The sequence below is a fragment of the Schistocerca serialis genome, chromosome 9, assembly GCF_023864345.2.
Source record: "Schistocerca serialis cubense isolate TAMUIC-IGC-003099 chromosome 9, iqSchSeri2.2, whole genome shotgun sequence".
NCBI lineage: Eukaryota > Metazoa > Arthropoda > Insecta > Orthoptera > Acrididae > Schistocerca > Schistocerca serialis.
Window position 1 is genome coordinate 39,493,038 of NC_064646.1, and position 27,686 is coordinate 39,520,723.

The window sequence follows — 27,686 nt, forward strand, 5'->3', positions numbered from 1 at the left end:
AATGCACAACACTGAGGGTGCAGGCTTGGTGCGGGGGTGTGGACCCACTGAAGGCATGGCAGCATCTGGCTCTCCAGACAAGTGACAGTCCCATATAAAATAAAAAAAATTCACAGGTTGAAAATTTGCGTTAGAAGTGTGTAGAAACGAAATCTCATGAATAGCAGTGTCTAAAAATTTCTGTAGCATAGTGGTACTCACATTCACGCACGCACTCACCCTTCATAATTATCACAATCACACCTCGACGTCACAATACACATCGTCGTCGCAATAATAACATCATAACACCTCAGTCGAATCTCAGAAACGTCGAAGCTTTCTTCAGTAATCTCAAAACCTTAAAAAAAAAAGCTCTCTTAGTATCACAGTGATTTCTCAAGTAAATATGAACAGTTCCCAAAATGCAGAAAAGGTACAATTTTATGTGTGAAGTAATCTAACTGTATAATTACGTAAATGTGTCACTGACGTAGTAAAAAAATGTTTGTCTCTCTGTTAAATAATCAGGTAGCTATGTAATTCTGTGTTAGAGAAATATGATACCGATGTGTGAAGTTGTATAAGCAAATACCATATTAGCTAGGGCTCCTAGCGCTTGCCACACGCTTAGAACTCAAAGTAGGTGTGTACCCCCTGAGGATTACAGCAACGGAATGAAATGTCTCACCGAAAACCTTTTTTGTAACTTTGTAAATCAAAAATCTTTCTAAAAATGTTCCAAGTACAAAAATTTAATGACTCAAATGCGTTTCCTGTAGAGCTAAACTGTGCGTCTTGCTATAAGATAATATCTGTCATAACTTAACGGTATAAATGTGCCAAGTGTCGTAGTTGTTGTCGTCCTTAAGCAAAGTTCTGTAGAAGTCAGTGTACTTACCTTGTAATAAAGGAAAGGGAAATGTTTGTGTATAGATATCGTAGTTATTACACTTATTGCCGTGATCAAGAAAATACTCTACTGTAATGTATTGTTGTGCTATGGAAAAGGCTGTCTCATTGAAGCTATACTACAAAAGTTACTACTAAAACCATGTTTTACTTTCCAGAAGAATACAGAAAAACTGTGCAGATATAAACAGATACAGCGCAAAAGCAATAATGTAAACTGTGTTATTCATTAATAGCGTCATGATATAATCATGTAGTAGTCAAATAAACTACCCACTGTGTCATCTGGTATCTCTCAGAAAGTTCTTTAAATCCAGAATGTCTTTTTCAAGTAAGCCAAAATGTTGCATTAAAGTCTCATTAGCAGTATATGTTCCAAATATGTAAGCCTTACAGTCGTTATGAAATCGTTCACCGAACAAGCAAGAATGTACACACAATAACACTGTGTCATCTGTTCACTATAATAATATATTCGTAATTACTGTCTAAATAAGTTCTCTAGGTTCTTGCCTGGATAGTTAACTCCAAAACACTGTTAAATGTTAACAGTTTCTAAGTGTGACAAACCGTCAAGTGAAAAACTGTATGGCAAAGACTAAGTTAAAAAGCAGATTATCTCTCAATAAATGGTTTTACATGTGAAATGTAGTGTATACATTTATTCTTCCTAGTACGCAGAGTTTCAACTTCAACGCAATTATCGTGTGGTATATATCGGATTCTTATCTTACAAAATAGATTAAGGAAAGGCAAACCTACGTTTCTAGTATTTGTAGACTTAGAGAAAGCTTTTGCCAATGTTGACTGGAATACTCTATTTCAAATTCTGAGGGTGGCAGGGGAAAAATATAGGGAGTGAAAGGCTATTTACAATTTGTACAGAAACCAGATGGCAGTTATAAGAGTCGAGGGGCATGAAAGGGAGCAAAGGTTGGGAAGGGAGTGAGGCAGGGTTGTAAACTATCCCCGATGTTATTCAATCTGTATATTGAGCAAGCAGTAAAGGAAACAAAAGAAAAATTCGGAGTAGGAATTAAAATCCATGGAGAAGAAAGGAAAACTTTGAGGTTCGCCGATGACATTGTAATTCTGCCAGAGACAACAAAGGACTTGGAAGAGCAGCTGAACGGAATGGACAGGGTCTTGAAAAGAGGATATAGTATTATCATCAACAAAAGCAAAACGAGGAGCAAAATAACTGATGATGGTCGAAGTAGAGAGGATATAAAATGTAGACTGGCAATGGCAAGGGAAGCGTTACTGAAGAACAGAAATTTATTAACATCGAGTATAGATTTAAGTGTCAGGAAGTCGTTTCTGAAAGTATTTGTGTGGAGTGTAGCGTGGACGATAAATAGTTTAGACAAGAAGAGAATAGAAGCTTTCGAAATGTGGTGCTACAGAAGAATGCTGAAGATTAGATTGGTAGATCACATAACTGATGAGGAGGTATTGAATAGAATAGGGGAGAAGAGAAGTTTGTGGCACAACTTGACAGGAAGAAGGGATCAGTTGGTAGGGCGTATTCTGAGGCATTAAGGGATCACCAGTTTAGTATTGGAGAGCAGCGTGGAGGGTAAAAATCGTAGATGGAGACCAAGAGATGAATACACTAAACTTATTCAGAAGGAAGTAGGTTGTGGTAGGTACTGGGAGATGAAGAATCTTGTACAGGATAGAGTAGCATGGAGAGCTGCATCAAACCAGTCTCTGGACTGAAGACCACAACAACATGATGTCGAATTCTGTAAGGTCCATTGTAAATCAGAAAGAATTTGTGAATCAAGTGTTTCTTGTTATGTGACAATGAATGAGCTTTAATGAGAACTTTCTGACCAATATATAGTTTCTTTGCATTTGCTTTACCGTGTAGTTTTCTCCTTTTGTGTGCAGCAGAATTAATATTTTTAATAGCCAAATCAGTTATGTCTTTGTGTCGAAGTTCACGTATATTCGGAAAAGGTACTAGCTATGTGATACTGTTCGGTGGTTTTTCATTCTTCAGTACAAGAATAGGTGGTAAAGCAGTGAATTCATGAGGCATTTCATTCAACACGTTTTGAAATAAGTGTAAATATCTGTCCCAATACAGATGCTTTCTGTGACAATAAAGTCTGCAAAGCTTATTGATTTCTTTCATAATCCGTTCAGACGGGTTACAATGTGGTGAGTACAATGAAATGAAAAAAGGTTTGATTTTATGATTCGGAAGCATGCGTGACCAAACAGCAGATCTGAATAGTGGTCCGTTTTCTGAAATGGCTTTAGCAACGTATCCAACTTCACGTAAGAAATTTTTAACAAAAGTGTTGGATACAGACGTAACACAGTGAAAGAAACAAATTCTGAAGTTAGTTCAACAGCGACTAGAATGTATGAAAATCCATTCGATGTTCTGACAAGGGATCCCAAGAGATCAACAGCAGCAAATTCTTTTAATTTAGAAAGAATGGTAGGAAACAACGGAGCACTACGTGAGATGGTAGATGGTTTAGCCTTTTGACAAAGTTTACAAATAGACAAGACCCTCCGAATTCTCTTTTCCATATTGTTAAAATAGCAAATCGTTCAAAGGACTGTTGTAAGAGCTTACTGCAGGTTCAATAATGCCCTCGTCAAGCATAGATTGTATTTCTGTTCTAACACGGTCCCTATAATGTGCCGGAATTACGTATGGTCTAACACAAAAATTAGTATGCTCACGAACATGAAACTGGTATTGAATACCTTCGTTGTTCCTGTTTTGTGGAATGTGCTTGTAAAATGTTAAAAAGGTCCTGCCTATCAATGTTATTGCAGTTCTCAATTGTTTGAATTTTATTCTGAATTAAGTCATTAGTATCAAATACGTCGTTGATATCATCCCCGTCAATACTTGCACAGTGATTGATTGTGTCAAGTTCCGCTGGAAATTCGGAACTGTTGTCTAACAAGAGGTAAAGCCGATTAATTTCCTCGTCATGATTTGAGAGCCAATCTTCAAATTTCAAAGCTATTGACTTACCTTCTTTCTCTAAACTTATTTCAGCACCGTGAAAGTTTAAGATTGCTTTGTATTCATCCAAAAAGTCTACTCCCAATATAATTTCCGTCCACAATAATGGAACAATAAGAAAGTTCATAGAGAATATGTGGTTTTGACAAAAGAATTCTAAGTTGGTTTGTTGGCGTACATCTACGCCTCTTCCAAAAATTGCACCTTGTAGTTTAATCTTACGTAAAGGAAGTGTGGGGCAATCGTTCGATTTGTTGCATTTGCTAAAAGCTGTTTCATTAATTACTGAAATGGGACTGCCAGACTCAAGTACTGCTGTAAATTTTACATCATTTACTGTAATGTGAATTACGGGATTTGCAGTGTTGTTCTGTCTTGCGTCGTGTTTCTGGAGTAAGATGTCCCTAATGTCTTCCATTTTTACGTAATTAATAGCCATGGCAGCTACATCGTCAGCTTCATAAGTACGTCTTGTGGCTGTCAACGGTGTGAGTCATTGTCTACTGTCTCTTTGTTGTCGCACACCTTGCCGAGAGGGCACTGCCTGTTTGAATCCCGCCAGTTTTGATGGAATTCAGCTCTGTCGTTATGACTATATCGTCTGTCGTCATGTCGGTAGTTCCTGTAGTTTCTGTCTTGTCGGTTAAGTGATGGAGAATTTCTCCCTGAATCGTAACTGTGTGGTGGACAGTTGCGTCTGAAGTTATTCTGTCTCCCTTGATAATAATTATTTTGGTTGCCATATTGTCTGTTTCTCTAATTGTCTCTGTCATAGTCATTACCATGGAGAGGTGATCTTTCCCTGCAAGTATTATTACTCTGCCAACGGCTGTCATACGGGTGGTGTCTGTTTTGGGCACGATTTGTGTTGTAAGAATAGCCTAGTCATGTCCAGTTATTATTTCTGTCGTCACAGAGTTGTGACAGATGTGACCTGTAATTGTTGTTCTCCTGGTTTCGCGTCCCGCTATTGTCAGTGACAATTTCCAATTCTTGTAAGAGTCCCTGAAAAGCTTCAATGTCTTCTTTGCAACGTACTACCATAGCATCATTATGATGCTATGTTTTACTCGATTTTGAGTAGCTTGAGACCAATATGCTGAGATGAAGGCATGATAAAATTCTCCTTCACTGTGACAGTCGCGAATGACCCATCGCATTCTTACAGTTGGTTCATTCTCTAAATTCTAATCTGTGCTCTAATAACCAGTTCAGAAGAAAAAAATGAGAGAATTGATGAAGCCACGCTTTTGGATGAATGTCGTTGCCGGAATTCTTAAATGTTTTGAATTTATATGTAGTAATGAACAGGTTATAATCAAAATCATTATGATGGCGAGTCGCATATCGGTCATTGTGTAATATCTCTTTATATTCGATGAATTATTCTGATACAATTCTACCCTTGAATGACGTTTACAAATTTTCTATCTTCATACTCGCAGAATCCATGCGCAAAATAGTTTCATACAATAGCTATGCCATGAGCGCATAAGTATTCCTTGTAGTACCCTCTCTGGTGGTTGTTAGAAAAAAAAAGAAAGAGAGCTTCCGAGATTGTCTTCGTGCCGATTAGCCTGAGTTTGGTTTGGAAGAACTGTAATCTGATTATTGAGATTTATCACAGAAGATAACTGATACGAACTGTACGATTAAAAGGAAAAATATATAGATGGCTCCTTCAAATAAAAGGTGTGTATGTGACATTTGGGAATTAATGATATTTATCGATATATTGCGTAGTTGTTAATCAGAAGGGACTTCCGAAAGACTGGATATGAACCTGCATTTAATAATCCAAGAGCTCCATTACTTCTTCGGAAGGTTAAACTTCATCAAAGCCAAATATCCGCTTGATCTGAGGTTTCCCGACTGATTATACAACGCTCCCAAAATTACGAGGCATTTTATTTGTATAGATTAGCAGACTGCCGCAAAGCACGTGCTTGCAGAGAAGAAGAATCATCGCCTGATTTCATTCTAACAAGTAAAATTTCAGAATCATTTTGAGTGACTGAGCTATGACTGTGTTTCCTATCATGAATGATTGATTGCTCGAACGAATTGAGAGCTACAGAATTACGTAGATAGCAGGAAAAATTACAATTGTTACGTCGTGTCGGCGGTTCCATCTCAAAATTCGGTGCACCTTGTCAATTTCTTTCATAATTTCCGAAATGCCCGGTGTTATTATTTTGTGCTTTTCCCGTATTTCCAAGTCCCTCTTCCCGTACTGGAGCGCAAGTGTCCTCTGAAATATGTAATTCTTGTATTACTTGTGCCAACTGATCTTGTACTTCCCGGATTTCTCTTTTATGTTGCATATTAAATTGATTCTGATTTTGTTTGAATTTCCTAATGTGTTCGTACTCTTCTGTGTCAGTAAAGGCTACTGGTTTTGTGTCAGTCAGATCATCATCTACCTTCGAAGATAAATTATTTAGCTGATCCGAATGTTCGACTACTTTTTTCGATAGTGTGCTGATTCCGTCCATGTGTTTTTGTGAACCAAGTTTCAGAGTGTCCATTTGTGTCAAAAGCGCTTCTACTGTGTCCTTTATGTTTTCCTGAGTTTTTGCAAGTTGCGTAACCGAATCGGTAGATGCAGCTGAGTCAATTTTAGCTTGCAAGATGTCGTGATTTTCATGAACAATAGTTTGCAGTTCTTTTATGGCTGCTTCGTGATTCTGTAATGCATTTTCATGATGCGAAAAAATACGTTGAAAATGCTCACAAATTTGTGTTTTTACGTCATTACAGACTTTTTGACAGTTATATTCGATGTCATGTAACTCAGTAGTTAAACCCTCGCGTGTTTGTTCAAGCTTTGTGTCTAACTTTTGAAGATTTTGTTCCATTGCGTCTAACTTTTGCAGCTGTTGTCCCATTTGTTGCAATAATTGTAATAACAATGCACTGATGTCTGAAACATGTTCCTCTGTACTTTTCGGCAATGCGTTTGCACCGGCAGCATTCGCATTTTGAAAAGCAGAAAATGTGTCTTGAGTTGATTGGGAAACGTCTAATGACGCAAAACCTGAATCTACAGTATTAGCAAGATGATGTCCTGTCATTTCGGATTCCTGAGGCGAGCTGTTGCCGACCGATCGATCGACAGTACTACCCTGTTCACTAGCTGTTTCACTGTCTACACCATTATTTATTGCCTGCTCCATTTCCCTATGCACAATTACCAAATTACTATTCTGAATACTTGTTAATTCATTACATGGTGGCGCTAACACACTACTCTCGTCTTCATTGTCATTTCGCAGTTTACTTTGGAGTCCAGTATTATGTTTTTCACATGCCATAATTGTCACAATATTTCACACGATAACACGGAAAGCACAATTTGAAGAGAAAAATAAGAAAACACATTAAAATAGCACTGAAAATAACATCCAATTAATTGTAAGCGCGGCTGCGAAATAGTTGGTGCAAATCTACATGCATGCCACAACTGTTTTACAGTACTACAATGAAAAACTACAACTACAAAGGAGATTCTTTCCACAATTACACTGTAGCAATAAACAATAATTACACAAACTACAAGAAAAAATCAAAAGATTCCAGTGAGGTATCGTCGGCTAACGTCCCGTTTGAAAAACTAAAAAATATGAACGTCCCCTAAGAAAAATTATGAATTACACTGCTGGAAAACTTCTACATTATTTGTTTTTCAAACAGCTGAGCAAAACTCAACGTACTCAAACAGTTTTCTCTTTACTTATTCTGATCATCTCTAAGCTGACACAAAATATTTTTAGCGCAACACAATGTCACTTTCAATAATCCATACAAAAGAATGGCCTGACTAACAATAATCTATACCTTTCATGAATCACTTACCTCACCAAAATCTTCGTTACTCGAACTACTTCAATACAGCGGGCGTCAGTACTGCCAACTAAATGAAATATTCCAATTACTGAAGGCACCAACTATTGATAGGAATAGTTAGTTAGCAAATGTAAGATTGTGATAAAGAACAAATAATGTATATAGTGACATCCAATTAAAAAAATTTACTTTTTCTGACAGACACACGTCCAGATCGTCCGCTCAAAACTCTGGCACCTCTCTCTCCACATCCACCACTGCTGGCAGCTCACTTCCAACTGCGCAACGCTACACGCTGTTCAGATCCAACTGCCCAACACTACAATAGCGAATTCCAACAATGCCACCCAGCCACAGACTGCAAACAGCACAGCCAGTGATTTTTATACAGAGCGCTACGTGGCGTTACCAACATAAAAACCTAAACAGCCTACTTACAAACGTACTATGGGCTAATAATTCCAAAGAGGTCAAAACTACTTAATTGGCAGTTTTTTTTAATATAAAGGACAGCCTCATCTTGTAAACTAATTTATTTCGATATATTAACTGGGCTCGTTTTCATTTTTACAGAGTTGGGCAGTTGTCACGTACTCAGTATACAGGTGAAAGACGTCTCGATAAGTGTTGAGTCCTGTTTCAAGAGCAGCACTTAATTAATTACCTGCCGTCTACAGACAGAGGCCCTTTGGTGACATGGTGTGTCCCGTGTCCCAGTAGCATTTTACACTATTTATCGGAAACATCGCGAACATCTCACTATTTAAAATTCTCAGTATAATCATCATTCTAGACAGTCGTTCCCTCCTGAGCAGATCTGCAATCCTTCAGAAATGACTCACGGTTTTGAATATTACAGAGGTTAAAATTTTCTCTCACTAAACCTAGTTTTAATTTTTTTTTTAGTATTCACTAGAAATTCTCGTTATTGTACATGTGATACGGTAATTCGTTATATCACCATTAATCATCGTGTTAATCTGAAATCTCGCCATCAGGAAAGTGTGGGCACTTTAATTCACTGATAGTGTGTTCCAAACTTAAGTTGGCTGGTAACATACATCCGGTAAATCGCAAAGTTTGGCTGAAGATATGAAAATTTTGTGCATACGTAACGCCACTAATCTTTCTTCGTTCGAAAAACAGATGGCTGAGATCTAAAATCGTTAACACTGTGCACTTTTGAAATACGTGACAGAGAATTTGCCTCTTCGTCTGATACCTTTATTAAACTTGAACGACTGTACGACTAACTAAAAAGCAAGATGTCGTATGAACTGTTCATCCTTTTAGTGAGAAACGTGATGATATAAGCAAACTAACCCTTGTAATGGCACATTCCGACGCAGAGACATACAATACGTTAAAGGCTGCGCCAAAGATTAAATTGACAGGGATGTAGAACACAATCTCTGTAATGTTCATACTGGATTCTCTTTCGTTTCATACTCCAAGAAGGAGTTAAAGACACTTTCGATTGTTACCTTGTAGAAGATGGACGTAATTTTTGATGTGTGCGGAAAGGCAGCCATCTTGTTAGTATGTATGGTTTGTGCGACAAGCAGAGCAAGTCTTATTGTTTTGTGAATAAAAAATAGTGAGAAGTATCGAAGTTTTATGAGAATTACTTAAAGTGACGTAGCATTGTATTCGTTGGTTTCCACCGTCTTCGTGAAGTGAACTGGTGTCGACTCAGGAAGATGCACACGGTCAACAAAGAGAAGAACATCGATGGCGACTAATGAATTAATATTGTGGCAGAAGGACTAATTCTACGTCTAAGGTGAGAACTCTGATTTAATCAACAATGACGTAGAATTCAAAAATGCAATTAATCAGACTTGTAAATTATATTACAGGCAAATTTCACGCAGCACTGAATTTGCCCGCATTCAAGCTGGTCAATACAATTCATAAAAAAGCCCGTCAAAAATTCGAAAGTTACAGTTCCATACCCATAATTTTTCCTATTTTCAAAAAAAAAAATTAATTTTTTTTATTTATTTCGCCACACCCTGCACATGGTAAAACTTTCACAACCACGCAACGGAGAAAGCAGGTCGGAACCACACAGGGAGCCAGCGCTCGGCCAATGTCTGGCGACGAGACCTGCCGCGCTCTATCAGCGGCTGCAGACGTAAGGAAGCCTCACGCGTCGTTCAGCTGCCGCAGTTTCCAAAGACGCCCGACGTTCCCCAGCTCTGGCGCGCCTACGTCCCACTGCGCGGTCACGAGCCGGCGGCGGTTTCTGGCCCAGTGGCGGTGACGTCAGCGGGTCGAGGCCGCCGGAAGAAAGCCGTACAGCCGGGTCCTCAGCGCTCTCTGTCCCTGCCCCGCCAGTGTGATGGCGCCGCGCTCCACAGCCGGCTGTCGAGGCGTGCGGGCAACGGTGAGTAGCGGACAGCTGCCGGCCGTCGCTTAACCCACTGACTGTCACACATGAGCGAACGGAAACATCGGGCAAACGTTTGTCAAATGTTTTGTCTAAAAATAAGAACTAAAATATGTTAGACAAACATTTCACGTGCCTCATTTCCTGTACATGATTTCGAGCGTCATTCAAATGTTTCTCTACTCTATTTCTTACTTTTATTGCGCTGATTACTGAAGACGTTATTTTCCTGGCATCTTCAGGTGCTTACTGTGTGCTCAGAACTGAAAAGTGCGACATGCCAGTGTAGATGGGCGTACTGCAACACACGTCCACAAAGCTTCTCTGGACATCGAAAGAAAAAAAAAGGAATGAAACAAAAAGCCTTCGTAAAATTAATGTATTACCCCTACGCACTACCCCAACCTTTAGGCAGCTAATATATGCAACATGTAATCTTAAGACTCTTTGCCATGTAAATGTTTCCTCTCATACAATCACTCTTTCCTCTCCCTCCCCCCCTCCAATCTCTCTCTCACTCTCTCTCTCCCCCCCCCCCCTCCCTTTCTCACAGACACACACTTTCTGCCTCTCTTCCTCTCCTTCTGCCTCCAGCCCCTCACATCTGTTTATTAATCCCAATCAAAGAGTGTCGTCTATGTATGATTTCACTGCTGTAGCCAATATGATCATTGTATTTCAAGTCTGTAACATTTCACCTAATTGTTACTAACAAGTATGAAGTTTAAGGCATTTTAACATTTACCTGATTGTAAATACGAGTACGAATGTAAATACGAGTACCCCTACGCACTACCCCAACCTTTAGGCAGCTAATATATGCAACATGTAATCTTAAGACTCTTTGCCATGTAAATGTTTCCTCTCATACAATCACTCTTTCCTCTCCCTCCCCCCCTCCAATCTCTCTCTCACTCTCTCTCTCCCCCCCCCCTCCCTTTCTCACAGACACACACTTTCTGCCTCTCTTCCTCTCCTTCTGCCTCCAGCCCCTCACATCTGTTTATTAATCCCAATCAAAGAGTGTCGTCTATGTATGATTTCACTGCTGTAGCCAATATGATCATTGTATTTCAAGTCTGTAACATTTCACCTAATTGTTACTAACAAGTATGAAGTTTAAGGCATTTTAACATTTACCTGATTGTAAATACGAGTACGAATGTTTAGCTGTTTAAACTTGTCAAAATTGGATTTATATTTATCACCGGAAGTACACACACATATATTCGACACCTCAAAACAAACACCTCCAAATGCTTTATACAGTTATTCTGTAATAATGTTGTTATGATGTATATTCTTTGCACTTTGCGATTATGTCTTCTCTTCTGCTATACGAACCTTGCACCCAGCTTATTCCAGACGCCATATTTGTTTACAAATGTGGCAGTATACATGTGATGTGTTACGACAGCAAAACGAACCTGTGACCACTGGAGGTACTCTAGTTTACTCTAGTTTAATGATTATCATTACCATTAGATATTAGTTTATTTTTTTGTCAAAAGTAATCCTAAACCATATTCTGAAATAGTGTCTTGTCTCTCCACTAGGCAGTGCCACAAGTTCCTCCAAAAATCGTAACATAACACACACACAAATGTAATACTAACTAATGTAAATCCACCCGATGATGGAGGTTTAAACCTTCGAACCGAGTCGTGGAAATAAATAAAACGATGACTGGTAACAGTAAACTTGTTGTTTCATTTAATGTCAGCATCAGTCACGGTAAAGACTAACCTAAAAATGTTCGCATTTAAAGCCTTCGTAAAATTAGAATGACGCAACTGGCAGGATGAGATAAATCGCTTGATGAGGAAAGAAAATCAGCAGTATCTCGGGTAGGTCCGTTCTGGAACTAGCCAGCTCACTGAAGTCTGGTGTGAACTTCCAGATGGTGCCCGCGTGGTCGCTGTGCGTCTTTCTGTGTCTGGTGGTGCCGCCGGGTCAGCTGGAGGCCGCCCAGGTGTTGGGGCTGTTCCAGTCGGTCGGCCGCAGCCAGTGGGGGCTGGCCGAGACCTTCCTGAGGGCGCTGGAGCAGCGGGGCCACTACGTCACCACCGTCACCACCTTTCCCTCCAGCCGGACGGACGGCAACTGGACGGAGATAATCGTAGCCAACCCTTACACTGCCGCAGGTAAGCCACACTGCTGGACATAGAACGCTGGTTTCCCTAGAGCAGGCATCTCCGAACACCACCAATTCGGCCTGTGGTGACGGGTGAGTCGTGCATGGTGTCCTGCACGCCGTAATTTCTTATACTACAGTGGAACCTTAGCTACCGTGCACCTCCCATAACGAGGGATTCACACAATGAATAAAAGAAAATGCAAGAATATGACTCGACTAACGAACGATATTTCGCATAAAGACTCCATTTAGCATAATTTTTGCAGCCTTTCATAATCATTCCGAAAATCACCTAGATCGTTCACTGAGGCTGCTATTAATTAACACCAAGTCACATGTTCTCCTACAAGCTACAACTTAGTAATGTAGAAACTCCGACAATGGTGTATTCAGTCAGCTGTACTGATAGCAGTGTGCCACATGCTCTAGTTGTTGCCACCCCTGCTCTGCCTTCCGTGACAATGTTGTAAATACTCTGCAACGATGTTGCCAGATCTTTTCTTCGCCACTGTGTAGTATTCCTTTCCATTGCAATATGTGTTTATGAATTGCAATTATGATTTCCTATCGTTAACTAACACGAATTTACTAAAGATGACCATAAGGCACTAGCTAGGCATGCCATCAATTTAATTAACGACAATCCTAACTTTTTCGACAAATTTTGAAGCTGGGATATTAATATACATTATTAGATAACTTCCTTCTAAAACAGCGTGTACTGTACTACAAATAACAACTGCAATGCTATATAATAAATCTACTACAGTACTTAGTTTTAAATTGAATAAATTGAACTGTTTTACATAGATTCTTATGTAAAACAGTGTTTCACATCACTAGTGTTAATTACTACTAAGTTTCAGGAAAAAATCATATCATCAAATTAAGTATGGTGTAAAATTTACAATGTAAATAAATAATACTAAAAATATACAATAATCAGCTGCTTTTCAAAACCTAGAATATTTTACTCAGACATGCCACCACAGATTCATCAATATAATTTTAACACTACTACAAGTCTTGATGAAAAAAAAATAAAAAGCATGTATTCAAATCTTACATCTGCTTCAGAGGGATGTAATAGACCGGAAAATATAGTATCTGATAGACAGATAATTGAATTTACGTTTATAGCTGGAGATGAGCAAAAATACACAATTTTGAATATGATTTCAGGCTTAAAAGAATTATTATTGTTGGTAAGAATATAATCAGAGATTGGAATTTGACGATTTTTATAATACAGTAAGTGTATCTAATAAACTATATGACATAAATAATAATAATCAATCATTGTACACAAATCAAATTTTCTAACTGTAAGATTCAAGGATAAAGTAAAAACTGTGGCAGTTGATGTAAAGTTAATGGTATTTGGTGAAATAATTAAAATGTTAATAAAAGTTTATTCTACATAAGTGGAAACCATATCTACTCATCGAATTGTAAAAAGTTTGCTGAAACACATAACCCTTACAGAGTAACAACTCAAAATGGAAGACAATGAATTGAGGGTCTTTGTACAGTATGTAAAACTAAAAATAGTAAATTCATCAAAAAAATTTTATATTTGTGAAGAAATTGTTAATGAATTACATAAACCAATGAGAAAAATTTTAAGCAAAGAAATGTAATTTATTTTAGAATCGATGATTTATAGCAAGCTGATTTAGTTGAAATGTACTCAGGTAATCTGAAAATAATTTAAAAAATAAAGAAAGGATATAAATATTTATTAATTGTTATAGATGTGTTTTCAAAATTTGCTTGGGATATTCCAGGTAAAGAAAAAAGGTAAAAATGTAGTTAATTCATTTTGAAAAAATATTTAGAGTAGGTCCCTATCCAAAAAATTTACAAATATATAATGGTAAAAAATTTTATAATAAAGATTTTCAAGAATTGGTGAAAAGTATAATATTAATCATTATTCAACTTTAACAAAATTAAAAGCATCTGTTGTTGAAAGGTTTAACAGAGCATTGGAAGGAAAGACATGGAAAAAATTTCTCTTCAAGGAAATTACACATAGGTTGATTTAGTCTCAAAATTAGTTGACAAATATAATAACACAAAACATTCAATTATAAAATGAAACCAACAGAAGTTAATGAAGGAAATTACAAACGAACTGTTGTTATAGCTAAAGATGAAAATAAATTTAAAAAGGCGCTAACGTTAGAATCAGTAAACATAAGGGACATTTTGAAAAAGGATATGCAACTAGTTGAACAACAGAAATTTTTGAAATCCAAGATGTTATTCATTCTGGGGACAGCGAAAACAGTCTTCAGACTGTCTTATACTATCACATATAAATTGAAAGATTAAAATGGTGAAGATGTAAAAGAAAATTTTTATAAGTGTGTATAATAGGAAACAAACTATCCTGATGTATATCTTCTTAAAAAGGTTTTTATAAGGAAAGATAATAAAGTATATGCTAAATGGTTAGGACCTGATAATAATATAACAGTTTGGTAAATAAAGATGCAGTCTTTGGACTGCTTTAGGTGTCACAATATAATATTATCTTATAAGAATTTTCATATAAATAGAAGCCTTTATTGAAACTTTAAATCAGTTTGATACTAGTTATAATATCTGTTCTGCTACCTGTTTTCTAAAAGAAGATAAGCTGCAGCTAAAGCAATCTTTGGGCTGCATCCGAGTGTATTAGCAAAAACAATTCAATCTCAGAACCATTTGAGGATTTTAAATTAGTGTTGATGGAATGAAATACTGGATTTGGTGACTTTTGCTTGTCAAACGTACATAAAAATAGTTATGAATGTTATGTAAAATTTAATTACAAAAAAGTAATTGAAAACTTAGTTTAATAATTAATTTGTATGTATGAAGACCCTTGTTCTTCATATTTTCATCATCTTCATCATCTACCTAAATTTAAAAACATTTTCTAAAATTTATATATATAGGTTTACCAAACACTACCAATGAGAAAATTATCTCATTTTTTTCTCTCTGTATGTTGTCCTCATGACAATGAAAACATAGTATCTAAATTCATAACTCAGTTCACTGATGAAGAAACTCATATTGTTTATGAATACTTTAAAAAGCAATTGTAAGTTATTTACTGTGGTACTTAAAATTATATTAATTCAGTCTCATGAAGACTAATTATATCCATTATCAATTGTTCTTGAGTATAGCCATCCAAATATTGAAATCATTGATGACAGCCAATCTTCAAATTTTCTTTCATTCTTTCATATAAATTTATTGAGTTAGGATTCTATGCAAGTCTTGACATATCTTCACCATCTGGATATCTCTCTATAATTCCATATAATTGCCTCTGTAAATTTTCTTCTTTGTATTCTAATGACATAATAATCGTATTCAGAGTCACCATCAATTAATTTTACAAGACTAAACATATGTTTCAAATTAATATGTTATGTTGATGCAACTACATGCAGTTGTTTTTCTCTAATTATTTGATATTTCTCATGAAGTTTTCAGTGTCTTCTCTTCTTTTCTTCAAAACAAATAGTCATTTCTTGACCAATTTGTAAATCTTCAATTTATTCTTCTAAATTTTCAATTGTTGAATGCAGTTTGTATTGACCATGTTTTCTAATGGTTGGTAAAACTTCTTTAGTTACTGATTTAGTAAACATTTCAGCAAAAGGCATATTTTATTTATATATCAACTTGTGTAGTCAAGATTTGTTGATAAATATAGTTCTTTTTCATCATAAATTGAACCTAGTAATTCGTTGGGCCTAGATATATTTTCATATTTTACTTTATCATCGATATCTATATGTCTTCGAATTGCATCGTCAGTATATTTATGCTCTAGTAACTCTTTAAGATATTTGGATTTATCACAGATTACTCTCTTTATCATTTAAAACAAGAACGTGTTTATTGTTATAAAGAATCCTGCTTTATTCTGAATAAATTCAAATGAATTGATGCAGTCTGAAGTCTTAAGTCATGTCATGATATATGATTCTGGATTAGATATCAAAGAAATTGCCACCATTTATTAAAATAATTTTATTGGCCTTTTAATTTTTAATAAAATTAGATTTTCCTATCTTAGTTTAGTGATCATAATATTCGATTGCTAACTTTCGTTTAAATTATTTGATGTTTTGTATGTTATCAAATATTTGATGCATTGAAAATTTATATTATTGCAGGTAGGTAAATATTTACCCACTAGAAAATAGTCATAAATAATGTATAAAATTTCATCTGCTTTGTGTTTCCAGGGTCCTCCATCTGGGACCCTGAATATCCATAATGAGTAAAGTTTAAGATTTGCAGGAGGGAGAAGCTCCTTTCTGAAATTTCGTAATGAATAAAGTTTAAAATTTTCGCAGGGATTATTGGATTCCTCTGTAAAATAATAAAATCCCATTTGTTTAAATTTTTCAGAGGTGTTGCTCTACACCTGTGGTTTTAGTATACTTTAATTTTCAGAGAGTGGGACGCCACTCTCTGAAAATATAAACTCAATTTGCAATATGTAGATTTATTATATCATTAATCAATTGCCCCTGAGTGTAATAATTTAAAATATTAAAATAATTATGACAACAAATAATTCTTAAAGCTGCTTTCATTCATTGATATAAATTTACTGAATTGGAATTAGAATTAAGTCATAACATTTCTTTACAATTTGGAAGTCCTTCTTCAGTCCTATATAACTGTTTTCATAAATTTTTTCTCTGAGTTATTATAACAATATAGTAAGTGTACTCATAATCTTTGTTAAATAATTTCAAAAACCGAAAGTCATTCTTAAATTTTCACTAACTGTTTGAGGGACAACATGAGGTAATAACATATTTTCTTCCTAATTTCGTTCATATATTATCTATGATGCAATAATAACTGTTTATCTTCAATTTTCTATTAGTTCCCCCTATATTTTATTGCTTTCTTCATTTTTTATTTATTTTTTTAGTTGTTCTATACAATAATTTTTATGGTTTAACTGATCTTTATATAAAGATATTACTTCTTTTTTAATTTTATATTCTCCATATTTTCTAATTGATGGTAAAACTCCTTCATAAACCCAATCTTGAAAATTTTCTGGTAAAGGCCTTTTTGATCTGATAACTAATGAATATAGACCTGGTTCATTGATTTTTTATTTTGTAAATATTTAGGTAGTCCTGCGGTAGGAATAACAACACTTTCAAATGATTTACAATAATTTTGTTTAACAAGGTCTTGAATTGATTTCCTTTCTCAAACATATCTAAAAAATTCAGTAACATGATTTTCATAATACCTTGGCTTATTCTTTTCATCAGCACTCATAAACACTTGATTATTATTATATTTAAGCTTGTTGATTAGATCTATAATTGACTCCATTGAAGAGAGAAAATTTTTATTAGATTTTATTTTCTTACATTTAAAAATTAATTGATACAATCCCAGTTCATTAATGAAATTTATATCTGAATGTAAGTGTAGCTGTTGGCTTAGTAATCAATATAAACTTTTTAAACCAGTTTAAAATTTTCAGACATGACATTTTTCCTGTCTGGTGTCACATATGGAAAAGGTTAAAGTGTAATTAATGTATTTCTTTGTTCAAAGACTGGAATAATTTTTAAGAGGAAAATGATACTTTTTCAATTTTAATTTTTTTACTAATCTAATAAAAATTATTTCTACTACATGGTGAGGCTAAATAGTCTGAAAGTCAATGAACTGAAAAATACAGCAAAGGAATTAGGACTTAAAGGGTATTTCAAACTTAGGAAACAACAACTTATTGATCAGCTCCTTGAGATTAGTTCATCTTCAGTGAATGATCTCATTAATAATCATAATCTTAATGAAGAAATGAATAATAATATTAACAAGCGAAGTATGAACTCTTGCTGTTGCAATGAAGTGGATCAATTAAAAACAATGATATGACTTGTATTTAACAAATGAAACATATGGTAAAATAGTGGTCGATTATATTAGAAAGAAAAATCCAATTAGTGAATTTGAATAGAAATAATTAATTTCGAGATTTTATAATATGGTCAAAAAATTTATAAGAGAATGTCGAGATAAACTGAATTGGAATCATATATCAAGGTGTCAAAAATTATTTGAAGATTTTATTAAGGAATTTCAGGATAAAATAAATTTCAAAGGAATGTCAGGTAATCAAACATTATCTGAAGGTTTTATGAGAGAATTTCAAGATAAATGAGAAACAGAAAATACATCAGGTGAACAAGAATTATCTGAAGAAATATATAATGGAATTTAAAGATAAAGTTAGTTGGAAAATAATTTTAAAATATCAGGAACTATCTGTACAAAAAATATTTAAACCTTATGAAATACTGATGGAACCATAAAAAATATGAATGTCCTATATCCTTAACTAATGAAAATCATCAGTTTATAAAAACGATGCAGTGCCACTACCGTTTGGGATAGGAAAAGTCAGCTTTGGTGGAATATTTAGGAGTGCACAAGTTACAGCCAGGTGCGGGCCTGTTGACAGTAAGTTATGCTACCAGCGGTTCCGAAGTAGAATGGAGGCCACAGGGCCGTATACCTACTGAAGAGAGTAAATGCAGTGGTCTGCAAGGCGCAAGTTACAGGCAGAAGGGGCCCACTGGCCTACCTAGGTGTTACAGTACGTGACTGAGAGCGCCGTGTTAGCAGAACAGAGATGCACAGCCACGTATAAATAGGTGCGGGTTTCTAACGAAATTCATTCAAGTGTGGCAGCTCTCCTGGATGGCAGGGCTTGTTACACCACCTACTAAAAGCATCAGCAGATGGGGCGCCAGTGTTCCAGTCCACGGTAGGTCGCTGGTTCGACCCTCTGAGGCCGACGCAGGGTCGGTAGCCAGCCAGCCAGCAATGGGTCACTCTTCGGCTCACTACTGCAGACAGCCATCTTGGCTCCCAACGCACACCGGATGCATCCCAGGGCGAGGGCCGCAGATTCGGATGCCGTATTGTGGGCGCTTGTGGTCGCCACTATCTCAGTCACGCCGGTGAGAAGGACACAGCCCCTGCAGCTCACACTGAGAGGCATTGAGTCAGCAGGATCGCCAGTCACTGAGTCGACTGCCGGCACCCTGAAGACACCACAACTCTGCTGTCATACGAGGTTGATACACAGCAGTGTGTTGCACTGGGTCGCTGGTGCGGTGGCCTCAGCATTGCGGGACCCTGTGACACAGACTGAGGTGAACGGGGCAATGTAGTTGAAACAAATAAATCATTTGGAAACGAGTCTTAATACAGTGCTTTCTACCCCTCTCCACCTCATTTGGTGTCCGACTAGCGGATGCCGTCTGCCCAGTATGACATTCTAGCCCGCTGCCTGCATTATGGTCACAAGATGTCACAGTTTTCTTTTGTGTGTTGGACGTTTTGTTTCTTGTTTGTATGTTGAGTATGGCCTGGCAGGAGCCACATTTTAGATGTTTTGGGTAGGCACACTATTTTTTTTTTTTGCCAGAATAAGTGTTAGTGCATTTGGGCAGTAAGATTTATTATTCTTTTCGTGGCATATAATTACTTTTGTATTGGTTTTGTGTATGATGTTACCAAGTATGTTGATACTGAGGTGAAGAGAGCCGGGTTATTCTTGTACTTAAATGTTTTGCTTCAGGACAAAGTGGGAATGAAAGCAACACAATGGCAGAGTCAGGGATGCGAGGTGTGTCGGAACCAGAAGCGGTACGGATTTTGTTGGAAAAAGTAGCAAAACTGACAGCAGACAATACGCAGTTGAGAAATGAATTAACATCTATAAATGAGCGGGAAACCGCATCTGATGGGTCGTTGTTGCCTAGGGTGCAAGAGACCGATCCAGCTGCTGCGAGTTTGATTATTCTGTTTTCTGGCAAGGCATCTGAGGATGTGCGTTCGTTTGTGGAGGATTGGAGGGTTCAGCGGTGATGAATGGTTGGTCTGATGAGCAGTTGTTAAATATAGCCAAGATTAGATTAACAGGTGAAGCGAAAACATATGTAAGGTGTTCTGCGGCCTTAAGGAAGGCAGGACAAATAATGGCTCTGAGCGCTATGGGACTTAACTGCTGTGGTCATCAGTCCCCTAGAACTTAGAATTATCTGAACCTAACTAACCTAAGGACATCACACACATCCATGCCCTAGGCAGGATTCGAACCTGCGATTGTAGCGGTCGCGCGGTTCCAGACTGTAGCGTCTAGAACTGCTCAGCCACTCCGGCCGGCTGAAGGCAGAACAGTTTAGGCAGTTAAAGGAAGGGCTTTTAGAAAGGTACAAACAACAGAATTGAGCTCGGTACTTTAGAGAGGATTAAGTATAATGTGAAAGAGACAGGGGGAGACGATGGAGAAATTTGAGGACAGGATAAGGGAAATTAATGAGTACACTTACGAGTTGGGTCAGAATGATGAAGCGAAAAGTGTTCTGTTGCAGTAGGCCGAACAAAGGGTACTTGATGTATTTTTGAGAAGGTTACCGGCGCATATGTCACGGAAAGTGCCTGAAGGAACTCTGGAAGAATTGTATTCGGCCATTCAGCTGGCAACTGAATGTGAGGAAATAGATGTGGCAATAGGGGTACGCAAAAGGCAAATAGTGTTTACAGCGGGTTTGAAATATTGTAAGTGTGGTCGTATGGGACATATGCAAAGGCAATGTATCCAGTCACCGAGGAATAAAGGAAGGGGTGGAAATCGGCAGCGGGGAGGATGGAGAAGTGGAGATAGGAGAGAGTGGACAAGCATTAAAGGGCAGAGAGGGTCCAAGACCCACCTAATGGAGCTCCCGTTTAATTTCAATGCTACGAATACATATGGAGAGGTGAAATGTTCAGTGGTAGGATCTGTAGGAACTAAAAAGTTTAAGATTTTGTTGGACACATGGGCGCAAGTGTCAGTGGTTACTAGGAATATAATGGGACAAAGGAAGCTAGACCCACCATGTTGTAGGTTGCGTGGAATGGGGAAAAGGAAGTGACACCTTTGGTGTCGGAGACAGCTGACTTTCGAATAAAGGAAGTCCGATTTAATGCAATCATGGAGGTAATACCATGGGTAAGCGAGGGCTACGACATGATTCTAGGAGTAGATTTCTTGCATCAACATCATGCCAAAATTGACCTTGGACAACGAATTGTGGAACTTGGTGGAATCTTATTTCAGACAGGGGAAACTGTTGTCAATGCAGAGCTGTTGCAAGGGAGGTTCAACGTAATGAACAAACCAACTGAACAGCGTACATTAGCATTAAGGCTTAATTCGCATGAGTGTGTGTCTAGTGGCACCAGAATGTTACTTTGGTGAAGTGTGGATTCAAATCTACCTGTGGGTACAGTATGTGTTATTGAACCATTGCAGGATAATGAAGTTTTGGGTCCATTGGGTTGTTTTGTGCAACGTAGTGTTGTACACGTACAAGAGGGGAATGACGGGCGAGTAGTTCACGTGATTGTGGATAATTTTAACGCTGTAGACGCGAATTTGAGGAAAGGAGTTTTAGTAGCAAATTTGGATGTGCCAGATGACGAATACTGGTGTTTGGGAGGTAGGCGAAGCGATCAACCATTAACTGCCGATATAACTGCATTGTGTGACAAAATAAAGCATCTGAAAGGAGGAGAAAGAGAGCATATGGAAGAATTATTGTGGAAATTTAAGGATTTGTTTTTTCCACAAGGGCCGTTACCAGCAGCTCCATTAGTTCATCATAGGATACCAACAGGGAATAAAACGCCTGTTCAGAAAGAGTCAAGAAATATAAAAATGTTGATCTTGATCAGAAAACTGAAAATTTTGAGTGGTCTGTAGTGGTTTATTGTATTCAAAAATTGTAAAGAAATTTAATATATCTATCAATGTGTATTCATTTGATGAAAATATGAAGTGAATCCATTAAACATAACGAAAAGTAAGAAAGAGGAACTTGTAACCCTCCTTTATTTTAAGAAAGGAAATAATTCACACTGTTTTATCTAGCCTTATTTTAAGTCAAATTAATAAACATGAAGAAGTAAAATTCATTTCTGATATGTGTTTAAAAGTAGAATTCCCAGAGAAAGGTTCCTATGTACATATTAAAAATTATTAACATATACAGGAAGTTCCAGTTGTTATTTATACTGATTTTGAATGTTTACTATGGAAGATGGACAACTGTCAACCGAATCACACAGTAAAGGTGTGCCCTGCCCTTCAAAGTAATCCAGAAAATTCATGTACATTGAAATATCAAAAACATGAAGCAAGTGAATTCTGTTATTACATAAAATATGTAAATTAACACAATAAAGATCCTGTTGTTTATAGAGTATCAAATTGTCATAAACGATTTATTGAATATATAAAAAAAAGAGGTTGAAGAAATTGAAGGACTTATTCTGAAGCTGAAGAAATGAAACCACTAACTCATGAAAAACAATCAAGATATGCAAGATTGAAAAAAAAATTTACATTGTGTAACTGTCATTATTCACAAAAAATTTAAAAGCTTCATCATCATGATCATTTGACTGGAAAATATATAAATTCATTTTGTAATGAATAAAATTTAGAGTTAAAAGATTCGAATTTGGTATCAATTTATTTACATAATTTTTCAGGATATGAGTCACACCTGTTTCTGAGAGAACTTGGTTATGATAGGAAAGAAGCAGATTTCATTCTGAACAATGAAGGCAGGTATATTGCTTTTTGTAATAAATAGAAAGTTTAAAAATGAGATTTATAGAATCTTTTAATTTTGTGGTTTCTTCATTTGAGAAACTTTCAACAAATTTGAAAAGACATCAAAGGAAAAGCATTAGAAAATTTTTCCCAGAAGAATTATTTTATTTAGTGATGAGAAATGGTACATATTGTGGGCTTTCAAATTACAAAATGAAATAACGTGGTGGTGGCCCTCAACTATGTACCCTCTGACTCAGAGTTGAAATAATAGAAGTTTTGGCTGGTTTCATTGTCTAGGGGCTCAGATATGTAGTTGCCACATTACAAGCCAAATACTGCTGAGACTACAGCATACAATATGAATAGATACATGAATCGAATGGTCGAAGGTTCCTATCACTTTTCAACTATTGCTGCAAAACACTTATTGGTGTCGAAGCAATAGATTCCTACTGCACGTAATTAGTTATGAACAACAACATAGCTCACGAGATATTCACTTCTAAACGCATACTATGTCTTCACTGCACAAGCCACAGAAATGATACAAGAACACAAGTCAGCACTCCAAAATATCCCTCGACCACATGCAAACTCCTCAACTCCCCAAGTCTTTCCTGCAACTGTGTGTCCATCACGCCATACTGTTCAGAACTCCCCATGTCCTGCAAGACTGTCCCTCACGCCTCACTGTTCAGAACTGTCTCGTATCATCTCCGGAAATGATGCCCCTCCCCAACCTCAATATGTCTCTCCACGTGTCCTTCTTGGAAATGATCGCTGTGATTGGCTAGAGCACTCCTGCCCTGTCTCCAAGCCAACACACACTCACAAACATAATGAAACACATTCGAAATACTAGATTTACGTTTAAATAGCATGAAATGAAATAAACATTCCTATGGCTGGAGCATAAACACACATTATTAAATACATAAACAAATTAAATAAACAAATATCAAAGGAATAGCAACAAAAGGTAGGCCAGTAGCCTAATGTCTCTTTGCTTTCTAAAACACAGTAAATATTTAACCAATTACTTCATGAATAGTATAAAAAAGGTATAACAAAGACATAGACAAATAAATATATTTATAAGCATGCTGCTATCGTGTTTTCGTGTAACTGTGGAGTACTTACAGCCTGAAGCGTTCGATAGTAATCAGCCACTTCGACCTCCAACAACTCATGTACTATTCAAGTTACATGCCTGTAATGCATGCCAATTTAGGTTTACACTAATAGCTTTCTAAAGATATGTCGATCGACAAAATCGGATGAACCCTTTCGATTTTGGAAATTCTTTGCTGGGTATTACTTGTATAATTTATCGTCAGATACTGAACTTTAAACTAATAAAGATATTGAAAATCTGATTACACCATCAGAATCGTTGTGCAAATAACGGTAATGTACATTTTTCTTTTTGAGATATCATTATTCATCTGGCTACTGTTAATTTCTATACAAACTGTGAAATGTCTGCTATTACAGTTTCATGAAGTCCATCATCTTTGGCACATCCGGCATACAAATCTCCTTCATCAACACAGCACCTTCCACAAGGAAGTGTTAACATGGAATTCCCAGCCACTTGGTCTTGACTACATGCTGGGACTATTCCTCTTGCTCTGGCTAATGTACGGCACTACACAGTCGCTGATGAGCCCCAGCATCCCAATCCGTATGCACCCACACCAACTCCGAACTTAGAATATTTTCAGGGCGTCACAACTCGCCCATTACCTCACAATATCCATACAATTAACACTGAGTGTGGTGGCGCATTGGTTAGAACACTGAACTCGTATTCAACAGGACGACGGTTCATTCCCGCATCCGGCCTTCCTGATTTAGGTTCTCCACTCCAGGCAAATGCCAGGATAGTTCCTTTGAAAGGGTATGGCCGACTTCCTTCCCCATCCTTCCCTAATCCGATGAGATCGATGACTTCACTGTTTTGTCTCTTCCTCCGAACAACCCAACACAACACAAGATTACATGGATTCTTAGAAAAAATTTGAAGAGACACAATTACCAGGAACAGAAGAACTATGTCATAAACTGAATGATTGTGAGATAAGTGATGAAGATTATAAATATGCAAAAACAGTTTGGAAAAATTTACTATTAAGAATTTAGGTGAATATCATGATCTATATCTTAAAACTGATGTATTGTTACTGTCTGATATATTAGAAAATTTTAGGAAAACTTGTATAAGAGCATATAAATTTGATCCATCTTGGTATTTTGCTGCGCCAGGATAATCTTGGCACCAGGGATTCAATGTTGATAATGTCTAAACAACCACTTGATTCATTATATGATTATGATATGATTTTAATGCTTGAAAAGGAAATAAGAGGAGGAATATCACAGTGTTGTAAAAGATATTTTAAAGCAAACGATAAATATGTGAAGTATTTTGACAGTTAAAATATATCAAATTATCTGCATATTTAGATGCAAATAAATTATATGGTTATCCTATGAGTTAGTATTTACCTTTTGGGGAATGTGAATGGGATAATCCAGATTCTTTTGATAGTGAAAAATAAATGAAATTTCACATACTGATAAAATGATATTTTTGAAGCAGATTTAGAATATCCAAAACAACTCCATGATTTTCCTGAAGATTTACCGCTCATTCCTGAAAATAAAATTGTAGCTGGAACAAAAGAAATCGAATTATTAACTACTTTAGAAACCAAAATTAATTATGTAGTTCACCATAGAAATTTTAAACAGTATCTGTCTCTACGAATGATATTAACAAAAATACGAGGTGTGTTCAAGTTCTAAGGCCTCCAATTTTTTTTCTAATTAACTACTCACCCGAAATCGATGAAACTGGCCTTACTTCTCGACGTAATCGCCCTGCAGACGTACACATCTTTCACAATGCTGACGCCATGATTCCATGGCAGCGGCGAAGGCTTCTTTAGGAGTCTGTTTTGACCACTGGAAAATCGCTGAGGCAATAGCAGCATGGCTGGTGAATTTGCGGCCACAGAGAGTGTCTTTCATTGTTGGAAAATGCTAAAAGTCACTAGGAGCCAGGTCAGGTGAGTACGGAGCATGAGGAATCACTTCAAAGTTGTTATCACGAAGAAACTGTTGCGTAACGTTAGCTCGATATGCGGGTGCGTTGTCTTGCTGAAACAATACACGCGCAGCCCTTCCCGGACGTTTTTGTTGCAGTGCACGAAGGAATTTGTTCTTCAAAACATTTTCGTAGGATGCACCTGTTACCGTAGTGCCCTTTGGAACGCAATGGGTAAGGATTACGCCCTCGCTGTCCCAGAACATGGACACCATCATTTTTTCAGCACTGGCGGTTACCCGAAATTTTTTTGGTGTCGGTGAATCTGTGTGCTTCCATTGAGCTGACTGGCGCTTTGTTTCTGGATTGAAAGATGGCATCCACATCTCATCCATTGTCACAACTGACGAAACGAAAGTCCCATTCATGATGTCGTTGTGCGTCAACATTGCTTGGCAACATGCCACACGGGCAGCCATGTGGTCGTCCGTCTGCATTCGTGGCACCCACCTGGATGACACTTTTCACATTTTCAGGTCGTCATGCAGGATTGTGTGCACAGAACCCACAGAAATGCCAACTCTGGAGGCAATCTGTTCAACAGTCATTCGGCGATCCCCCAAAACAATTCTCTCCACTTTCTCGATCATGTTGTCAGACTGGCTTGTGCGAGCTCGAGGTTGTTTCAGTTTGTTGTCACACGATGTTCTACCTTCATTAAAATGGCGCACCCACGAACGCACTTTCGACACATCCATAACTCCATCACCACATGTCTCCTTCAATTGTCGATGAATTTCAATTGGTTTCACACCACGCAAGTTCAGAAAACGAATGATTGCATGCTGTTCAAATAAGGAAAACGTCGCCATTTTAAGTATTTAAAACAGTTCTCATTCTCGCCGCTGGCGGTAAAATTCCATCTGCCATACGGTGCTGCCATCTCTGGGACATATTGACAATGAATGCGGCCTCATTTTAAAACAATGCGCATGTTTCTACCTCTTTCCAGTCCGGAGAAAAAAAATCGGAGGCCTTAGAACTTGAATGCACCTCGTACATAGGGTTTTGAAATATAAGCAATTGGATTGGTTGAGGAAGTACATAGATTTAAATACAGGAATGAGAACTAGAGCCAAAAATGATTCAGAAAAAGAGCTTATAAACTATGAATAATACATTGTGTGTACATAAAATTAGATTCAGGTGGAGAAAAATGTGATAAATTAATAACAAAGCCAAACTTTAATGCAAGAACTATATTTAATGAAAATCTTGCTGCTATTGATGTGAATAGGACAAAATTCACATTTAATAAACACATCTATGTCAGTAGGAATATACTTGATTTATCTAAAGAACTGATGTACTATTTTGACCATAGACTAATGAAACCGAAATATGCAAAAAATTTTGAATTGTATTATCAAGATACAGACATATCAATAGCATACAAACTGAAGATTTTTATGAAGGTGTGAAATCGATGATTGATATATTTGACACTAGTGACTGTCCTGAAGATAATATTTATGGTATTGCATAAATTAACAAGAAAGTTGAATGAAAAATGAAAGATGAATGCAATGGAAAAGTAATGGAAGAAATTTGTTGTTTAAAAGCAAAAGTGTATGCTTATAAAGTTCGTTATAAAATAGATACAAAATCTAAAGGAGTTAAGGAATATACTGTCAAAAATATAAT

At 36.9% G+C, this 27,686-nt stretch overlaps 1 protein-coding gene across 2 annotated transcripts in view; it reads left to right on the top strand.

Moving 5' to 3' along the window:
• LOC126419831 (UDP-glycosyltransferase UGT5-like) overlaps positions 1-27,686 on the top strand; it is a 71,841-nt gene that overhangs the window by 7,080 nt on the left and 37,075 nt on the right. The window contains exons 1-2 of one of the 2 annotated variants that reach the window (XM_050087062.1): positions 10,030-10,124; positions 12,028-12,271. In XM_050087062.1, coding sequence (XP_049943019.1) covers positions 10,080-10,124; positions 12,028-12,271 — 289 coding nt within the window. In that variant the 5' untranslated portion in view covers positions 10,030-10,079. Of the gene's footprint in view, positions 1-10,029; positions 10,125-12,027; positions 12,272-27,686 lie in introns of those variants that run through there. The other variant, XM_050087063.1, reaches the window with a different exon arrangement.